This window comes from Antechinus flavipes, chromosome 6, assembly GCF_016432865.1.
Source record: "Antechinus flavipes isolate AdamAnt ecotype Samford, QLD, Australia chromosome 6, AdamAnt_v2, whole genome shotgun sequence".
NCBI lineage: Eukaryota > Metazoa > Chordata > Mammalia > Dasyuromorphia > Dasyuridae > Antechinus > Antechinus flavipes.
Window position 1 is genome coordinate 25699341 of NC_067403.1, and position 21340 is coordinate 25720680.

Genomic DNA, 21340 nt, shown 5'->3' on the forward strand with positions numbered 1-21340 from the left:
AGAAAACATAGATTTCCCACTGTAATGAAAATAAAAACCTCAAAAAAAGTAAAATCAGAGGGAGAGAGAGGAATAAAAGAAAAAGGAGAGAGAGAGAGAGAGAGAGAAAGAGATTTTCAATATATATTCAGACACAATCAATTCCTTCTCTGACTATGGATAGAATTTTTCATCATAAGTCCTTCAAAGTAGTTGTGGATCATGTACTGCTGAGAATAGCAAAGTCATTTACATGTGGCTCGTCCCAGAACACTACTATTACTCAATTTACAATACATTTTCCTTTGCTTGAGTTAATGAAGAACTTTTCAGGTTCTTTTTTTTTTCTTCTGAGAATATCCTGCTTATCATTTCCCACAGAACAATAGTATTCTACCTGTGATTTCATTTTGAATGAGAAGTTTAGGATTTGATTCTAACAGGTATGGTTTTATAGTAGGCAATTTGTAATTTCTATTTTTTAAATTAATGGTATTAACAAAATCTTTGGCTATTTCAAAAGAAAAGCATTTCTGATGAATTAGTCTTTTGGGGGGATTGCAGACTTGCTCAGGTTCACACAGGTCATAAATGTTAAGTGTCTGATGGCACATTTGAACTCAGGTCCTCCTCCCTGCAGAGTTCTGCCACCTAACTACATAAATTAATCTTAGACAAACCACACCGCTCTTCAGAAAATACTAATATCTCTTCTTTAGGCTTGTCTTGAGATTTCTTCAAAATGCCTCATTTTAATGTGCTACACTTACAATTTATAGTACACATATTTTTTCCAAATATTTTTTAAAATCACATTTTTAATTTACATTACTTCAACTTGATAAATATGTATTGAAAAGTAATTATACAAAGAGTCCAGTCCTAGGTCCTAAAATATACATAATATCCTTTTAAGTAGTACATCATCCTTAGTGTAAACTGGCATAGAAATTTATACTAAAGTCTGAACATAAAAATATCATGTACTTTTCAACTTGTGTATATAAAGCTAATTTTTTTCTTTTTCAGAGACAAGAGTTTTTGAAAATGTAAACACAACCTTAACATTACTGATAACAAGAGTTTACTTTACTTAGCACATGAAATATAATTGCATATAATTCTTAAAACCATCATGGAACTTCAGGCTCAGACAGCTTTATTTTAGCCTTAGCCCAGCTATAGAATTTGAAGTTTCAAAAAACACACTTAGACAAAGTGATAGATTTAGGATTTGACTCTAGGTCTTCTGATCCCATCACATTTTCTATTAGAGACAAATTGTTATAAACTTATCTTTCTGTCACAAGAGTCTCACATCAAAGCCTCACGGTTCAGGGCCCACCTTGGGTCCTCAAACACTATGAAGACAAAATTCCATACTTGGGCAGATTTTAACAATCTGGAAAGGAGGCTTTCCAATTTCAGATATAATTAAAAACTATGTGTTTTCCAAAAGTCGACCTCGTAAAGTATTAATAGATTGTTCGAGCTAAAGAATTATTTGGCCATGGTAGTTCATGATTTAAAATAGTATGGATTTTTTAAAATAATTATTTATTAATTTAATTACTATTAAATAATAAAAGAATGACAAAATGAAACTTTCTCGTCCTTCTGCCTGCTCATTTCAGTGGTGAAAGAAATGAGGGCAGATGATAATAAATATCACAAAGTGTCCATATTATCTATAAACATGAGATCGATCTTGATAAATAAATAATACTAGAGGAATGAAATTGACAATGACACGATCCTTATAAGAAAACCTTTGTTGCCTAAAATGTGTTCCTGATAATCATTTCTCATTTGAAATAAACTACTTGGGAGAATTCATATTGCTAATATTATCTTCAAGAAGCTGTTGTTACATGTACCATCTCCATCCAATCATTAAAAAAACAAAACTTTAATAGAAAGGAAATAAAAGTGAAACTATTTCTCAATCAGCGGTCTAGAGTGAATAGTTTAGCCCAAGAGCCAAAAACAATCCCAAGTAGAGGAATATGAAAAGACAGAATATGCACTACATGAATTTACAAATGTCTAACTTGTATTACTGAAATCTTGACTAACATGTAAAAAGGGAACTCTTATTGCCATGGTTTCTTACCAAGAATCTGAACCCAAGAGAGGCCTAAAGAGCCCAGAAAACACATTAATTGGCAAATGCTTGACCTCTTAGACAAGTAGAATGAAAAGAAATATGACAGCAAAGGGCAGCACTGGTATTTAACACAGATCTATTTACAAAATATTATGAGGAAGAGTCATACAAGACTGGGAGCAATATTGAGAAAAATTTGTAAAAGGACCAAAAAGCTTTTGCAAATGATTTTCCATAGTAGATTACACCTTATATAAATGACTGCAATACTTCTTTTTTATTCAATGTTGTCTGAACTACATGTTCACCAAAAATATCTATAGTGGAGGTCTTGTGCATAGTTCTTATCAATGAAGACTCTCTTCAAACTCCAGAATTCTACATAAATTCAGCAGATATAGGATGATTCAAAAGATATCGATACAATAATCTATACAGGAAAAACCCAAGTGAATTAAGAATGCGTATTGCACAGATTGTGGCACACAATTGGTTGGAAAGTCCATTGAGTTTGTTCACATGTGTACCTGTATACACATACACACACATCCCGGAATAGTTCAAAAGAATTGGGTTCAGAACTACGTAAGAGGAATATTGTGGGGTGAAATGCTTTTAGGAAACTGTAGCTTTCAATGGTTTCAAACTCTTTCTAAAATAAAAATCATTCAAAAATATTCTTAAATTAATATCTATACAGTTGTGAATCATGAAAAAATCTGATGAAAGAATCGTCTGTGGTGAATCAAAATTGTTGATTTTGACAACAGGACAAGGGAAAGAAAAGCAAAATATATTCTAGTAATGATGCCATGATGAAGAAATAACATAAAACACATTATTCCCTCCATTTATTACCATAAAATTTAGCTGACCCAGTGGGGAGAGAGTAGGGGCTAATGGTTTTACAGCTCAAAAGTGGTATGAGTTCCCACAGAATGTAAAACGATCGAGGGGAGAACCTCAGGAGGATCTTCTGTAAGGGAATTTATGGGAGTATATGTTTATCTCAATTAAGATATTCACACATGTGCAAAGCTCAGTGGATCTAGAAATGTCAGCAGTCTGAGAACTTCTACACTGTAACTCCTATACAACAATGACTTGCTCCATGTTTTATTCTCCAACTGGAAAGGAGAAATAAAAAATGCCTTCATGAAAGATAGCAATGCTTCTTTGTGGATGCCCAAGGGCTATCTTTCAGGTCACTGACTTAGCTGAGAAATACCATTAGTCCCCGAAGCACTGAAACCTGAGTCGGAGTCTGTAAAGTGTCAAAGTGTTATCACAGCTTCAGACTATTTTCTTTACCCCTTTTAAACCTGATTTCTGGTTGTAATATTTAACAGAATTCCTGAAGGTGTATTTGAGATCACCTAGTTACTTCAGAGAAGAAAACATGGTACAGAATGTGTGATTACATGATTAAAACAAAATCTAATTATCTCAAGAAATTAAAATTAAATTCAAAATGGTAGTATTCACTAAATTATTAACTAGATTTTTTTGTAAAATGTTATAGTTTTAATGAGGGATGGATTTGGTGCTATACTGGAAAGTACCTCAGGTTTAAAGTTTCAGCTCTGCCCAGAGCTGGAAACTTCTATTTGGATAAGTCACTTGAATTTTACGAGCCTCAGTGTATTTGATGTATAAGCAGAATATCTCTATAGTCTCCTTCTAATTGGAGCAGAATCCTATTATTCTAGATCAAGATGAAAACAAAATATTTCCTGACTATTTTTTACAGGGCAACATTTAAGAAATCTCTAGTTCATCTTTAATTGTAGTCAAAGAGCTAATTACCAAGGTAAATTACAAATTGCACAAGAAAAAAAAATTATGTTCTAATTCAATATAAAATATATAAAACTCCCAACCTACCTCTATATTTCTTCTGGCTTGGTTAATATTTTTCTCATGCTGGATGGGAATTAAAGGCAAACCGCCAACTTTGGGATTTTTGGTTATAGATCGCTTACGTTCCTTTCCAGCTGGTGGCCATATATCATTATCATGCTGTGGAGACACAATTTCTGGCTGTTGGCATGGGCTTTTATGATAATACTATGTTATATGCACACAAATCGACTCACTCAACTCTTTTCCCTTTTCTCCACATTAGATGCTCCACTTTTCATTATGAATATTAGTTGTAATTATTAGGTTAACACCACAGCCCTGCTGCTGCTGAAGGATCTCAGACTTGTTAAGTGAACTGAGCTTTGAAGTCTCTGTTCAATTTTTCAGTTACAAACGTTGACCTTCTACACTATTTATCAAACCAAACAAAAAGAAAAAAAAAAAAAAACTTTGGGGAAAAGGGAAAAAATTTCTGTGTGTGAAAAGGAACCTATCCATCTGTCTTAGATTTCTGAGCCAGAATTGAGGGAAATTTATTTTTATTCTTCCAACTAGACCGGAGAAAAAGTTTGGAAAGAAAGAATTTTTACCTTAAATATCCCAATTCAATCTACAGCATCAATAGTTGATAAATACTTTCTTTTATTTAGAACTACATAACACTTTTGTTACTTAATTGCATTTTGTATAAAGTCTCATCTTACAATTAGAAAATTTTGTTAAAAATCACTATGAAAATATGGTACACATTTCCACAAATTTAATGGTTCCACATTGACTAATGCACTAAAGAAAATCATTTTGCAATATTTAAAATGTCACATTGGATTAAGACAATCTAAAGCTCTTAACATATTGTGACATAATACACAAATAATAAGAAGTACTTAAATAATGCTGTGTCTTTACAAAAGAGTCTAAATTTTTAGAACAATAAAAGGGATACAATGGCACCCAGTAAAAATGCCTTTGAAAGAATAAATAATAAGTGGTTAAATATTTGTTCCTCATTTACTTTTATTATTAAGAAAAAGGTAGGAGATTCTTGTTCTTTGTTATGAGGAATATGGTGCTTATTTTAAGAAAAGTTTGAATAGTAAATTGTATGAAGATCTTGATTAAATTTAATGCTTTCATAATGTATCCCTTAAAATTTGGGCATAAATAGTTTGTTACAAGTCCAAACATTCAACTTCTTCACAGATGAATATTCACTTTTCCCTCATTTTCTTTAGACTCTTAATTTACTTTAAACCCACTACAACAGGCCTATTTGAGGAATGTTTTATAGTGCCGTATTATTTCTATGGCGAGATAATCCTAACTTATAATGCTTCCCCTGTTAAATCTATAGAGTAATGATGACACTTTGGGAGCACTAATTGTAGATGAGAGGTGCTAAAAGTTATCTTAGGAACCCATAAGAGTCAATATCTTTTTTAAACTATTTAATTCATTTCCAGGAAAAAAGGAACACTGAGAAGACTTGGGGAATGAATCTCAATATACTGAACTCAGAAGGCAAAACTAAAAGATAGTAAATAGTAGTACTAAGGTTTACCTTGGTGTTAGGAAGACCTAATTCAAGTTCCAAATTTGACTCATTTAATCAATTAATTGCATTTGTTAAGCATCTGCTATATAGCAGATACCATCTTAGGGGGAAAAAAAAGTTTAAAAAATAAATAATTCCTACTTGCAAGGAGTTAGCCAATAGGTATACATATAACTATATACAGAATGAATATAGTGAGAATAAATACAAAATAGTTAAATATAAGATATCTGGGAGAGAGACCAGTAGCAGCTGTGGATAGATCAAGAAAGACTTTGTGGAGAAAGTGGTACTTGATTCAAGTCATTAAGGAATAGAACTGGACGAAATCATTTAACTTCTCTATGTCCCAAGTAATCCTCAAGGACTATTTGGCAGAACAGTTGCTGATCTGAACTGATGCAGAAAGTTCCTCAATAGGTACACATATCAAAGAGAGAATATTTTTTGTAACTGGATTGGACTGGGCTGGTCAGTAAGATCCTCCTAAATCTCAAATTCCATGATTCTGCGTGCTTTATACCAGTGAAATCTCAGGATCAAAAGAAACTACATATATGGATATATATGGATTTCTAAAGGTGCCTTAAAGACAAATTCTCCAAATATAATTTTTTATTACAGTTAGGGATAGAACACCAGAATACCAGACTAGAATACGGTTTAGATTTACACAGTAGAAATATGACTCATAATTCTTTTTTTAAATATCGAGAAGACCTTCACTGGGAAACCAAAGGTCAATGACAAGACTAAGAGAATCTTCAAAAAGGATGGTCTCCACTATTTCCTGTATGAATCTCATTTCAGCTAGTTACAAAGTCATGTGAAGACTAGAAATGTTTATTAGCCACCAGGAAAGGTAATAAATTAAATGAAGCAAAGAAAGTGGTTCTCAAGAGAAGTGAAATCTAGATATGGGAAAGAATGACCTGAGATGATTCCTAAGTCCTTTAAGGGGAGAAGGTGATTCTATCACCACTAATAAAGAATGGCACCTGAATTGTTTCCAATTAATTTCACTGATCTTGTGGGCTGTGTGACTAGGAATACAATTATGTAGTCAGAGAGTATCTGGGAAGAACCATTTCTACTGATAAGGGTCTTTAATTCCTCTCCTAAAGAAGGGACCCTGGGATGAATAGAGGAAAAATACTGCCATTTAAATTGAGTTACCAGCACCCTTACAAGAAGGGTATAAATATCCAAGCTCCTTGAAGACTTCTTTCAATGATGGTTCCACTGGAACTGTAAATTAGGCAATTACAAAAACAATCATGTTTCTCTGTCTTCTTAAATTTAAAAAGAAATGCTGAATATCACATTTCTAGGACAGAGAAAGGAGTAAGGGGGAAAAAAGTTACATGATAACTTTATTATATATTTAAAAGGAATAGCAAGTTGTACACAATATATTTGTAATTTCATAATCATTTTTCTATTATATTATGGAAATGCTTGTTTTATTTCTTAAGTTCAGAATAAAGATTTTTTAGAAATAGATTCTTTTCAGAAAAAATTTTTTAAGTAACTACTTTGAATTTTGTTAAAAAAATTGCTTTGAGATATGTATATATACATGCATTTATATATGTGTTTCCACACACACATACACACATAAACTTAATATGAGTCTTGAAACTAACTAGAAATATTTAAAATTTAAAGATGCTTAAAAAGTTAAAGGAAAAAGCAATATTTTAACATGTATCAACTTAGCCTTTCAGAAAGTTATAAAACAGAGAAGGAAAAATGGCAATGATGTGATTCAGTATTTAGACTGCTAAATAAAAAAAGAAAGAAAGAAAAAAAGAGAATAATTTTCTTTCCGTAATAGTAATAATCAGTTTATTAGTATGCTTTAAGCTATGTTTGTACTCAAAAATCAAAATGGTAGGTTTCTAGAAAGACTGCCTTTAATTATCAGAAAGAATCTGGGAAACTCAGATGTCCTAGTCATTCTTTGGGCCTGATATATGTCAGTAATTTATCCTGTATCAATGATAAATTAAAAAGAATCAGCTTCAGGCACTCAAAAGAAACCAGAATACAAGATGTAAAGATGGCTAGCTACTACCACTACTACAAAGAACCAGTCCCAGTATTCACAGGTGCATCATATAACTGGCAAGATGGCGGGACAGTTGTCTCCCTCAACTTTTCCCACTGCAAAAACTCAAGAAAATGAAATTTTGTAGCAGATATAGCATAACAGAAGCTGAATCCAAAATCCTTCTAGGGCAAAGACTCATTCTAGAGCAGAGTTCAGTTCAGCTAAAGGAAACAAAGTACTTTTATGCTTAAGGGAATGAGGAATGAAAATGCAGTTTTGACTTTAGTCAGGGGCATATCTCCTAAATAAAACAGAAGCTAAGGATTCTCAAACTCTAGGGTTTGTCTAGTATTTGAAATAAGAGGAACCAAAGAGTAAGAAGGAAAAGTAGAGAAAATTGATAGGGAATAGAAGAGAAAGGTTGAAACAGATAAGTGAAATCTAAAGGAAGATCTAACTCAGCAGAAAAACTAGCATTATAGGGTTCTAGAAAGAAAAATAACGGTCAGCATTTTCATAGCCGTTCTAACATTTGCAAAGAGCCTTCCTCAGTTACTTCATATGATCCTCAGAACAACCCTGTGACAAAAATGTCATGATGTCCACTTCAGAGGTACAGAGACTGAAGCTGTGAAAAATTCCACCAACTCATCTTCCTAAATCCGGACCCAGGGCTCAATTCATTGCACCAACTCACTATCTTAAAGAGTTCAAAACACTTATCAGGAACTATGAATAATTATACTGTTAAAAAAAAAAATGAACCAAAAATTCCCAACCAAAAGGAGAATTCTGTAGACTACCCAGAAAGCAGGAAGTAAGGGCAAGAAACTCCTGAACTGATTTATAATAGATTTCATATATGGGAATTCTGCCCATTATGAGACCACTTTATGGGGAGAAACGGTTTTTATCCAGGACTGAATCCAATCTAAGAAAAAAAAAAGTATTAGTCCCCAACAGTAGTTAACCAGCTAACAGAGTGGTGGGATAAGATCAGGAGCAAGGGAATAGAGTCCGTAACCAAAAGGATAAGCTGTGAATATGACACAGTACTGGATATGAGGTATCATGCCTAAGGATACAATAATGTACATTTGGCAAAACTATCTTAATTAAATTTGTTTCTTTCACCAACTGATATTTCTAGAAGTGAAGTATAGCATAAAAAGGAGGAGATCAAGGAAAATCTGCAAATACAACAAAATAGAAATTAGATATAAAAGGCAGCTCAAGTTTGGTACTCCTGAAATTATCCTCCTTAAAAATATAAGAGAGAATAAAGAAGAAACAAATTAACAGCATAGTTAATGAAGTGAAGAATAAAAATCTGAAAATACCTGAAAGGAAAACAAACAAGGAGAGAAAAATAAAGAAAATCTTCTTAGAAAAGGGTGCTGAAAAAATCAGTTAATTAATAAACTGGAATGGAGAAAAGGTATGGTTTTTGAACCACTGATTTACATAGTGGGAGAGAGATGGTTTAAAATAAAGAGAAACATTCAAAGAAAGAAAAATTAATAATTTAAGTAAATTCAAGGAATCTTACACAAGAAGGGTAATCAGGAACTCCAGGAAATAACTAAGAATAGACCAGGATCGGTCTTAGTTGCTTTGATTTAAATGTCTAAATTATGTCTTTATAAGGAGGAGAGTTGGGGGCGCCGAGAGGAAGGGGAGGAAGGAATAGACCAGCATCAAAATAATATTAGCAAAACTAATCAGAGAGATAAAATCCTGATTTAGAACAAAACAATGCAAAAGACCTTACAAGCATAACTTGCTTGGATGAAACAATCCAACAAAATGAAAGAGTAGCAGAATGAGTAAGAAAACAAAATGCAACAACTTGTTGCAGAGGATAAATAACTTTTTAAAATAGGGCATATAAAGAAATAAAAAAGAAAAGGTCCAAAGGCTACAACTTAATTCCTGACTAAACCATAGGAATGAGGCAGGTGCAAGGGCAGTCACACAAATATCTAAGGTAAGTTTGAAGGAGCAAACTATCAGATCTGTGCAGGATGGATAGAAGACCACAGTATGGACAGGGTAATTAATGAGCTGCTCTCCTCGTTGAAGAGATTAGGAACAAGATCAAGATCCATAGGCCCAATGGTGTCTGTAATGAAAGAAAACTCGTGGAAGGAGAAAAGCATTCACTGAAGTTAAGACTGGGAAAGAGTTCTGGTGTGCACTGAAGACCATCCTACCTAGAAGCAGGTTCTGGGATGAGTTTGTGTACTCATTAGATTTGGAAATAGAACGAATTTAGCCTACCTAACAGTATGATTTTGTTCATTTATTATCATTATTATTGTTGTTGATGATGTAATAATAATAAGATAAGGGGATGGTATTTAAACAACACTTTTCAGATTTGCAAAGAATTGATATAATTTGATACCACAGAGGAACTATTATAAGTATTGTCCTCATCTGGCAAATGAGGGGGAAAAAAAATTAAGTTCAGTTTTCTCCATGATCAAAATGCTAGGAAGTGATGGATTGTCTCCTTGCTCTGCATTCTGCCTTCCTTCCTTATCACTCTCTGTCTCCCATTTATTCATCTGATACAGCAGAAATAATAATGAAACTTGAAAAGACTAATAAAAGAGAATTTGGCCAGCACTGATTCTCATGAGTTGCAGATAGGTGGGCCAGTGGATAGAGTGCAGGGCTTGCACACAAAAAGCCTTGAGCTCAAATTTAACTTCAGCTGTGTGAGCCTAGGCAAATCACTTAAACCTGAATCCATTGGAGAAACAGCCACTCCAGTAACTTTCCTAAGAAAACTCCATGGACATCACTGGCGTCAATGCTGGACCTGACTAAATGACCGAACAACATATAACTTAAGACATTACTAGTTGTGTAACTTTGGGTTAAATTATTTGCCACCTCTCATCCTCTAAGATAAAACACTCATTAAGTTAGCCTGACATTCAATAGTCTCCTGCCACAACTTTATTTCACACTAGTTGACCTAAATTTCCTCCCTACATTTTAGGCAACTGAAGAATTATCCATGATTCACCAATTTCTCCCCCCTCCCAAGTTCAATCTGTGGCCAAGTCCTGTTGATTTTCCTTCGGGAATTTCTCTCTTTATGCTCCCTCTTCTCCTATAGCAATAGCTGGCTGGTCTCTCTGAATCAAGACCATCATCCCTTAAATCCCCATCCTCCAATCATGTCAAACTGATCTTCCCACGTGGTACAGCCTACAAAAGTACCTTCTCCGCTCCCCTCTCCCCTCCCACTTAAATAAACTCTAATGGCCCCCAGGAGCAAATATAAAATCCTCTCTCACATTCAAAGCTTTACACTACACATCCCCCTCATTCCTCCCCCAATCTTCTCTGCAATCTGATTCCTCTCTCCCTTTCTCCCCTGACAGGTCCCTTTCCAATTGATAAGTCTGAAGTTGATGGCAGTGCCCTTTCCACACTGGTCACTCACTCCAGGTGCCAGAAAGGCTAATTATGTCCCTGATCCGGCATCACAGAAAGTTCTCTGAGAGCTGACTCTAGCCTCTGACTCCAAAGGTGGTCTTTATGTTCCGAGATTTTCTAGCTTTCCCTGTCTTCCTTATGGACATTGTCTTCTATAACTAGTCTCTTCTGGTTCCAAGACATGCTGACTTTCTTCTTAATGGACGCCTCTGGGCTCCTGATCCATAGTAGGAAATATACATTTCATAGTCTTACCCTAAAAATCACTCACCAGGTGCTTAGTCTGACATATACACAACTGCTTCAAAGGGCTCTGGAGGTCCTGTTGGCCTTGGGTCAATGGAATTGGTAGCCTGACCCATTTCTTACCCAATTGGCTTCTCTGACATGCACTAATCCAAATTAATTAATTAATTAACCATAGCATTAACTGACATCCAATTAAAATATTAATTAATTAGCTGTCAATTATTCTTTGGTGGATTTAGGTTTCTTTTCCTGTAATTCTTTTTTTTTTTTTTTTTTGCTGAGGCAATTGGAGTTAAGTGACTTGCCCAGGGTCACACAGCTAGGAAGTATTAAGTGTCTGAGGCCAGATTTGAACTCAGCTTCTCCTGACTTCAGGGCTAATGCTCTACCCACTACACCACCCAGCTGCCCCCTTTTCCTGTTACTCTAAACTGGCATCCAGCACTAGTTTTACTACCAGTTCTCTGACCTTGATAGAGAAAGCCATCTTTCTCTGGAAGCCACCTGTATTATTCTTACTCCCAGTGCCAGAAATAGACAGTCTCTTCAAGGCTGAGACTCTTAAATCAGTCCTTTATGGGACTTCTGCCAAGGTCCATCCTGGCCTCTGTCTGTCCCATTTGCACAGAAAGATGGCTGACACAAACTAAACATCGTGCATGTTTGAGCCTTTCTTGATTCACTCAGAACACCCCACTTCCTGCACTTCTCACTCTAGAGATCATTTTTAGGTTCAGGATAATTTCCCAATATTTCATTTTTTCACATGTCTGAAATCAAGACTGCCTATCCAGTCCCCTTGGATTCACAGCCAATACCCCTTCTTCTGTCTAGGGCTCAGTCACTGTTCTTCCATAGAAAGAGATGCTACTTTCCAATTTCTTCCTTCCCTAACTATATAGAAACAGTACTGTTTTCTAAATTTGCTACATTTTATTGCTAGTAACTTTATGGAAAAATAAAGGTTTTTTTTTTTTTTTAGGTAATGAAGAAAAATGGAGAATTTAAAAATTAAAATATTTGAAAAGGAGGCAAAAACTGACCTTTAGTGAGAATAAAAATGGAACTAGATCTTAATCTTTCTTGGCTTTCGTATTTACTGATTCCTTTTCATTCCTGTCCTTGGAGTCAGCTGTCTTAATCTTATTACTATTCTAAGCACTCAGGTTTCAAGCCTAAGGTATATTTTGGCTGGCAAGGTAGCAAGGATTTTTACGTCAATCTGGAAACTGCTTTTGATCTCTTTTTTTTTTTTTTTTTCCTTTGGGCACTGGGTTCTAGCTTGAGGAAAATATTTCTTAATCTGGCTCCCTCCTGCCCCCAATTTCCTCCCTGAAGCTTAAGACTATTTAATTGCCCTTGAAGTCATCTGCAAGATTCCAAGAGTTTTCTGAGCCTCCATGCCTTTGGCACTTCCTGATTCTTCCATTAGCTTTTTGGATGTGGAAGGCACTTCCCTGCTTGGTTCATGAACTTCAAAAATCTTTCATTGTTTGAGGTTGCTATGGCTTCGAATCTTTAAGATTGCCTAACCAAATCCTTTCTTCACCTTTCCTTCCCCCGTTAGTATCAAAGATGGCACTCCGAGGCATGCAAGGAATAAACATGGCATATGGTTCCCTCTGTGACCTTCCACAAAGTATTACATACTTCAGTATCCAGCCAAGTCCTACTGGACTCTTTTCTCATTTCTCTTTTTTCTGGTTAGTTTGCCAGAATCCAGTTCCAAACAAGAGTTGGCTCTGTTCTGACCATTAATAAAAAGGCAATAACTACAATCTTTATTATATTAACATAATTAATATTTTTACTGAAAAATAATACTTTATTTCAATAATACTTTATTTCCTGAAATGTTGAATTACATACAAGTTAAAAGTAAATGGAGTTAAGGAATCCCTCAGACACTCTGTTAGAGGTACTCATTGCTATACACACTCACTTGCATTCAGGTACTTTGACTTTCACATCATAATAAATGAATATAATAAACAAAAAACTATACATGAGTGCGTGAATGTCAGCTTTAATTTAGGCTATATAACTAAACCTTCTTTGAAAATCTTTTTTTTTTTTCAGTTTAAAAAAAAAGACCCAAAACAATTCTATAAAAATATAACAAACAAAGGTTATATCATACCTGGGCAAGAAAAACACTGGTCAACCATTCCATCTGTGTTTGCGGGCTATCACAACACATATACCTGAAAAACAGGAGTATTAAAATACATAATACATGAACAAACTGTGTACTGATAACAAGTCACCTATAATATGGGTGATTACTGCGTTCACATTCAAAAACCTCTTTGAGATTCTCCTGATTTATGATTTAATGTAATCAGAAGATGAATATTAAAGTACAGGCTATTTCAGGTTTCTGTTAAATGCATATCATTTAAAAAGTTTATGACTTTAAAGTCTTAGTGAAAATAAAACTTGCAGGGGCAGCTAGATGACACAGTAGATAGAGCACCAGTCCTGAAGTCAGGTCCTCCTGAGTTCAAATCTGGTCTTAGATACTTAACAGTTCCTGGCTGTGTGGCCCTGGGTAAGTCATTTAACTTTAATTGCCTCAGCAGAAAAGAAAAAAGAAAAGAAAACTTGTTTTAGAAAAGAAAAACAAAAGAAAACTTGCTTTGCCTTAGAAGGCAAAGTTAAGAGAAGACATTTTGCTAACTACTTCATTCATGAAGTGGTCATTTTTATAAGGCAGATAGAATTCATGTGAGTGTGTGAAAATAACATGAAGTTGAACAAAAGCTTTCCAGTATGGAACTCAGATAATAAAATACTCTTGTACCCAATTTGAACATGGGGATCTTAAGTAATAACATAGACATAATACTAAGGTAAAATCATGAAAATACCCATCGACATTATTGAGGAGGAATAGGAAAAATAAGTCACATGCATATGCTTATTAGCTACAGATTTTTCCCAGCTATAGCAGATGGGACAATTTTTAAAGATTATGAATTGGTACAATTTTTAAAGATTATGAATTCATCTGGGACAGCCTTATTGCTATTGTACTTGGACATCAAAAATGGTAAGCAGAAAGATCAGCGACATCATGATTTCAATCTGTATCACCAGCCTTCTCCCAGTTTTCCTATTTGATTATCTTTAGCTTTCTCCTTATTTCATCTTTTTTCCAGACCCAATCAGTTATCAAGTTCTTCTTGTTCTATCCCTACAATATCACTTTCATTTGTCCCCTTCCTTTCTATTTGCACTGTCACTCAAGGTCCTCATGATCACATACAGAGAAAACAGTAAATAGTCTCTAAAGGAATTTTTTTCTGTTTTCACACCCAAATGTATTATTCAATTCTTCCTAATTTTTCTTTATCTGATTATGTCACTGTTATGCTCAAAAATCTTCACTGGCTCCCATTTCCCTACAGAATATCATTCCAATTTCCTTCAAAATATTTGAGACATCTTCATGCTATAGTCACTCTATTATCTACCTAAAAGTAGTGGTGTAGTTGGACTTAAAAATACACACATAGACATCTACATATTGCTATTTGTCATTAGTCCACTTTAAAAATAAAAAATGAAAAACAATATATATCAGTGTGTACACATACATATTAAAACCTATTTCAACACTTTTTCCCTATCCTATCTCTTTATCAGTATGGGACAAGTGGATTTGCACCAAGAGACAATAACAAAAGACCAACTTTATCACTTAATATTTAATTAATAATCAATTCAAAGATGTAGTGAATGAATAATTAATAATTAATTCAAAGAAGTAGTAAGCAAAATCTTCATCATACTTATTTGCTAATTGCCAAAATAATAAGGATGATGATGATGACAGTTTAGCAGAAAAAATTTTACCTTATGAATTCTTTTATAAAAAGCTATCTTCCACTCATCCATCAAAAATCATTGAAGATTCCAAGGTAGATAAAACAAATAACTGTATTTGAACTTGGATCTTCTTGACTTCAGTTCCAGTACTCTACTCAACTGAAGCACCTTGCCACCTCAAAGTTCTAACCTCTGACTTCTTTCCTTGTGTGTGTGCACGTGCGTATCTTGTCAGTTTATTCTACCCATTTCTTCTCTGGGTAATTTGCCTTTTTTACACAGCTGTAATATTTTCCATTGTTAAGCTTTTATTCATTTTCCCAGCTGAAGATTACATTAATCTCTTCATTTTATTTAACTCTGTGTGTTTCTTTTCAAGCTAAAATTACCTCCAAATTAATCTATGCATATTCTAATTCTGTACATTGAATAAATATGCATTGGTTTTTCTTTCTTTCTTTTTTTTTTTTTGGTATTTAATTTGTGTTCATTCTTTTTTTTTTTTAACCTTTCCAGAGATTGTCTTTTTAACAATGCTTTTTTATTTTTAAAACACATGTATTTTCAACATTTACCCTTGCAAAATTTAATGTTCCAAATTTGTTCCCTCCCTTCTCCCCATCTCCTTCCCTAGATGGCAAGTAATCCAATATACATGTTATTGGATAAAAACATAAATAATAAAAATATAAACGTGTTACGCACTGGTTTTTCATGGAAAGGGATAGCTGTCAGATTATTCCATCACAACTAACTCCTACCCCACAAGACTGTTGGGCCAAGTGGAAATAAAGCAAAAACTAATAAAAAAGAGACTTGGTAACAACCTAATCACAAATCTATTTTTCCATCACTGAGCTGAAATTGTCAAAGAAAACCCTTAGCTTCATCCAAAGGAAGCTGAAATTCTACATTTCAGTGAGTTCTTTGCCTGCCTTCTAAAAAAAAAAGAAAGAAAGAAAGAAAGAAAGAAAGAAAGAAAGAAGAAAGAAAGAAAGAAAGAAAGAAAGAAAGAAAAAAGAAAGAAAGAAAGAAAGAAAGAAAGAAAGAAAGAAAGAAAGAAAGAAAGAGAAAGAAAGAAAGAAAGAAAGAAAAGAAAGAAAGAAAGAAAGAAAGAAAGAAAGAAAGAAAGAGAAAGAAAGAAAGAAAGAAAGAAAGAAAGAAAGAAAGAAAGAAAAAAGAAAGAAAGAAAGAAGAAAGAAAGAAAGAAAGAAAGAAAGAAAAGAAAGAAAGAAAAAGAAAGAAAGAAAGAAAGAAAGAAAGAAAGAAAGAAAGAAAGAAAGAAAGAAAGAAAGAAAGAAAACTATTACACTGTCAAAGCAACTATTTTTGGAACTATATATATGATTTCAATGTAAAAAAATCTATATTTTAATTCTCGTGATTCTAATGATTACTTACCAATGGTGTTTCTCCGAATAGGCTGTCAATCCCCAACTGTATCAAATGACATAAAACGTATAGTTAAAAGCGTGCATGAGTGTGGATGTGTGCACCAATGAATAAAAAAGGAAAGAGCTTCGTAACAGGCAATTTTAGTAGATTGGAAAAAAGGGGAAATAAACCCAAATGCAAACTATACTTTGATGATGTTATCGAATGTTCTACATATATGTTTAACATTAAAAAGAATTTGGTTGCATCAAAAACAGTCATCTTGATGAATCTTAAAATCATTTAATAGAGCAGTTTGTCCTTTTTCATGAAATTTCTCAAACTTTAATTTTACCTTGTCGGAGTTTTCATTTTCTTTTTCACACCAAGGTAAAACTTCATTGAGTTGAGAGGAAGCATTTTATCTGCTTTGCTACTCTGTAAATAGATATGAAAATATTATTGAGAAAGAAATATTTTGTCAATTAACTTTTTACTTTCAAAACATTTTTTTCTAATCTTCTTTGCTGTTTTCCCTTGTAGGATTTCTTAATTTCTTCAAAATTTTCTATTATCTATGTTGCTAACATTACTAAACCAGTGTAGACAATTCACAGGGATTCAGCTACATATTTATAAATCCACAAATGTACAGCTAGAGATGTATGTAAAACTATATATGAAGAGAGAATGAAAAGGAACAAATCATTTTAAAAATTACTTCTTGGTGGGACAGCTGGATGGCACTCCTGGAATCAGGAGGTTCTTGCTTCAGAGAAGGTATCTGACACTTAATACTTCCTAACTGTGTGACCCTAGGCAATTCATTTATCCCAATTACCTTGCAAAGAAATAAAGCAAAAGAGAGAGAAAGAGAGGGAGAAAGACAAAGAAAAAGAAAGACAAGAAAAAAAATTACTTTCCGATTACTTATAAATTTTGAATATAAGATATATAAGAGGAGAATACTTGTCTTTGTAACACTTAATTTTAATTACTTCCTTAAAATTAAGCCTCCTGATCACATTTTTTGTTTAGATTAAATTAAAATGAGCTTTCATTTTTAGAATTTTAAATACAAGTTCACTATTGCAATAACCTGGATTTATATGGATATTCAAGGTTTACTAAATACTTCACAAGAACAAGTGCTATTATCTTCTTCATTTTAGATATGAGAAGCCCGAAGAAGGCAAAGTTGAAGTGCTTTTCATAGTAATTAAGTAGTTAATAAGTAGTTGAGTATGAGGGAGCAAAACTTTTATAAGCAATTTTGACTGACCATTATAAATATCCATGTTAACTTTAGATGCGAAGGAAGATACAATTTGCACCCAGAGAAAGAAGAGAGAAATAGAAGGATAGTTTTTCACATATATACATATTTGTTTCAAATGGTAGTGATCTCTAGGGTGAGGGAAAAAGTTACAGGATAAAATTTTTTCAAAACCAAGTTGTGTATAATAGATTTGCAGTTTCATATACAACCTTTTTTTTTTTAAACCCCCTCTCTTTTGTTATGGAAATTCTTGTTTTATTTCTTAAGTTCAGGATTTAAAAAAAAATTGATGGAATAAATCTTAGGACAAAACAGAATTAAAAAACAATAAGTCAGAAAAAAATTACAATAAAAGCTAAGTCTAATTTATTGTATAGATAACAAAGTAAAATTGTATATATGTATAATATCTAATGTATAAATATGTATAAGTTGGTGGTTACTCAGAACTGCAATAAGGCAATGGTATTCCTTTCATCAAAGCAAACACATAACCCAAAGCACTGAGCAGTAACACTGTATGTTATTAAGCTTACTTATTTATATATAGTACATACAACTCTACAGAGCACCTGGCCAGAATGAGGATATGGATCATACCCTTCCAGAATATAATGTAAAATTAGTAACAAGGCAAGATATTATAATGAGTAGGAAGTTCAATAACGCAGATATATGACTAATGTTTCATTTGGACAAAAGCAGATTATATGGTAATTAAGTACTGGGCTGCCTTGATCAAAATTTCATTTCTCAGATCAAGGAAACAACAAACAGAATTGACATTCTCAGTCTTAATTGTAATTAAAAACAAATTTATGGTGAAAGTCACCATATCCTTCCAGAAAAAGGGAGGAAAACTTCTAAAGACAACAAAGTGTTTGTGTAGATTGGGATCCGATGTGCTCAGGATTTAAAAGAATATGAACAAAAAATATAATAATCAAGTACTATACTTAACCACTGAGAATATAATTATTAAGAACAAAGGCAAAAACAAGTTAAGGCATATCAAAAAATGTTACTATCAATCAGGAAAGAAAAAAAAAGTTTTTTTGTTTTGTTTTTAAACCATGACTAAAACTAGAAAAAGAACACAGGAGAAAAAAACCTAAAACTCAAAACAGAGAATATAACTGGGATAAATGGCAATTACACAAGCATCTCAGAATGGCACTGAATCTTAGAGATATAGTCCCAGTCTTTACAACTGAGATCTGAAGGAGGGAGGTCAACTGTCCAGCATCTCATCAATAATTAATGCAAAGCTGGAAGTAAAACCAAATTATTAATATTCCTGGGACAATGCTCCTTCCACTGCATGACACACGTGTGAATGTGTGTATATAATATATGTATGTTCCTTTTTCATTAAGGAAAATAATTTCAAAACTGAAATGGCAGGATTAATGTGGGATATGAAATGAATGGAGGAATGGAGTCAGAAACCGTGGATTTGGATTCCACCAGTGTTCCATATCATCTGGGATTTTTGCCAAGTCCCGTTATCTGTTTTTTCATCTTTAAAACATAGGGGTTTAATGAGATGAGTTAAAAGATCCCATTTAGCTTAGGATACAGTTACAATGAATCAGGTGTAAGGCAGGGAAAGAGATAATCAGATATCATACATCTGCTTTAAATTAATTCAAGCCCTCTAGGCCCAGATTAATTATAGGCAGAGATATGAAACACATTTGTAAATGGTCCTCAAAAACACTTCAAGAAATCAGCAGGTTAACCTTGGAGGCCATCACCACTAGCACCAAGGCTAGCACCCCCAGCACTCTGGAATGGCAGGACTATGCTGGAGGTACTCCTCCTGTGTCACCATGGAAGGCTACCCTTAAGTTTCAGTCTGGGTCTCTGCTGGCTCCCCATGGAAGAGGAATAAGACCTCAGAAGGGGGAAGCTCCACTGACAATAAGAAGGTCCTTGGCCTGCAGGTATGCCCTAATTCTGCGAAGGATCCCAGGACTAAATCCCAACTCCACTCCTAGGCCCATTTTCAAAGCCTGATATTTTATATCAATGTTAATTTATTATTATTATTTTTTTTTAAATTTTTATTTAATAATTACTTTATATTGACACTCGTTTCTGTTCCAATTTTTTTTCCCTCCCTCCCTCCACCCCCTCCCCTAGATGGCAAGCAGTCCTTTATATGTTGGATATGTTGCAGTATATCCTAGATACAATATATGTTTGCAGAACCGAACAGTTCTCTTGTTGCGTAGGGAGAATTGGATTCAGAAGGTATAAATAACCCGGGAAGAAAAACAAAAATGCAGATAGTTCACTTTCGTTTCCCAGTGTTCTTTCTTTGGGTGTAGCTGCTTTTGTCCGTCATTTATCAATTGAAACTCAGGTCTCTTTGTCAAAGAAATCCCCTTCCATCAAAATATGTCCTCATATAATATCGTTGTCGAAGTGTATAATGATCTCCTGGTTCTGCTCATTTCACTTAGCATCAGTTCATGTAAGTCTCGCCAGTCCTCTCTGTATTCATCCTGCTGGTCATTTCTTACAGAACAATAATATTCCATAACATTCATATACCACAATTTACCCAGCCATTCTCCAGTTGATGGGCATCCATTCATTTTCCAGTTTCTAGCCACTACAAACAGGGCTGCTACAAACATTTTGGCACATACAGGTCCCTTTCCCTTCTTTAGTATTTCTTTGGGATATAAGCCCAATAGAAACACTGCTGGATCAAAGGGTATGCACAATTTGATAATTTTTTGGGCATAATTCCAGATTGCTCTCCAGAATGGTTGGATTCGTTCACAGCTCCACCAACAATGCATCAGTGTCCCAGTTTTCCCGCATCCCCTCCAACATTTATCATTATTTTTTCCTGTCATCTTAGCCAATCTGACAGGTGTGTAGTGGTATCTCAGAGTTGTCTTAATTTGCATTTCTCTGATCAATAATGATTTGGAACACTCTTTCATATGAGTGGTAATAGTTTCAATTTCATCCTCTGAAAATTGTCTGTTCATATCCTTTGACCATTTATCAATTGGAGAATGGCTTGATTTCTTATAAATTTGAGTCAGTTCTCTATATATTTTGGAAATGAGGCCTTTATCAGAACCTTTAACTGTGAAAATGTTTTCCCAGTTTGTTGCTTCCCTTCTAATCTTGTTTGCATTAGTTTTATTTGTACAAAGGCTTTTTAATTTGATGTAATCAAAATTTTCTATTTTGTGATCAGTAATGGTCTCTAGTTCATCTTTGGTCACAAATTTCTTTCTCCTCCACAAGTCTGAGAGATAAACTATTCTATGTTCCTCTAATTTATTTATAATCTCGTTCTTTATGCCTAGGTCATAGACCCATTTTGATCTTATCTTGGTATATGGTGTTAAGTGTGGGTCCGTGCCTAATTTCTGCCATACTAATTTCCAATTATCCCAGCAGTTTTTATCAAATAATGAATTCTTTTCCCAGAAGTTAGGGGCTTTGGGTTTGTCAAACACTAGATTGCTATAATTGACTATTCTGTCTTGTGAACCTAGCCTTTTCCACTGATCCACTAATCTATTTCTTAGCCAATACCAAATGGTTTTGGTGACTGCTGCTTTATAA

The 21340-nt window shown here is 33.9% G+C and overlaps 1 protein-coding gene across 1 annotated transcript in view; it reads right to left on the bottom strand.

Moving 5' to 3' along the window:
- The window catches only part of ARAP2 (ArfGAP with RhoGAP domain, ankyrin repeat and PH domain 2), a 220798-nt gene that overhangs the window by 3687 nt on the left and 195771 nt on the right, over positions 1–21340 (bottom strand). Inside the window, exons 31-34 of the mRNA XM_051967002.1 lie at positions 16820–16902; positions 16492–16527; positions 13400–13463; positions 3971–4105 (exon numbers count right to left, since the gene is read on the bottom strand). Coding sequence (XP_051822962.1) covers positions 3971–4105; positions 13400–13463; positions 16492–16527; positions 16820–16902 — 318 coding nt within the window. The remainder of the gene's footprint in view (positions 1–3970; positions 4106–13399; positions 13464–16491; positions 16528–16819; positions 16903–21340) is intronic.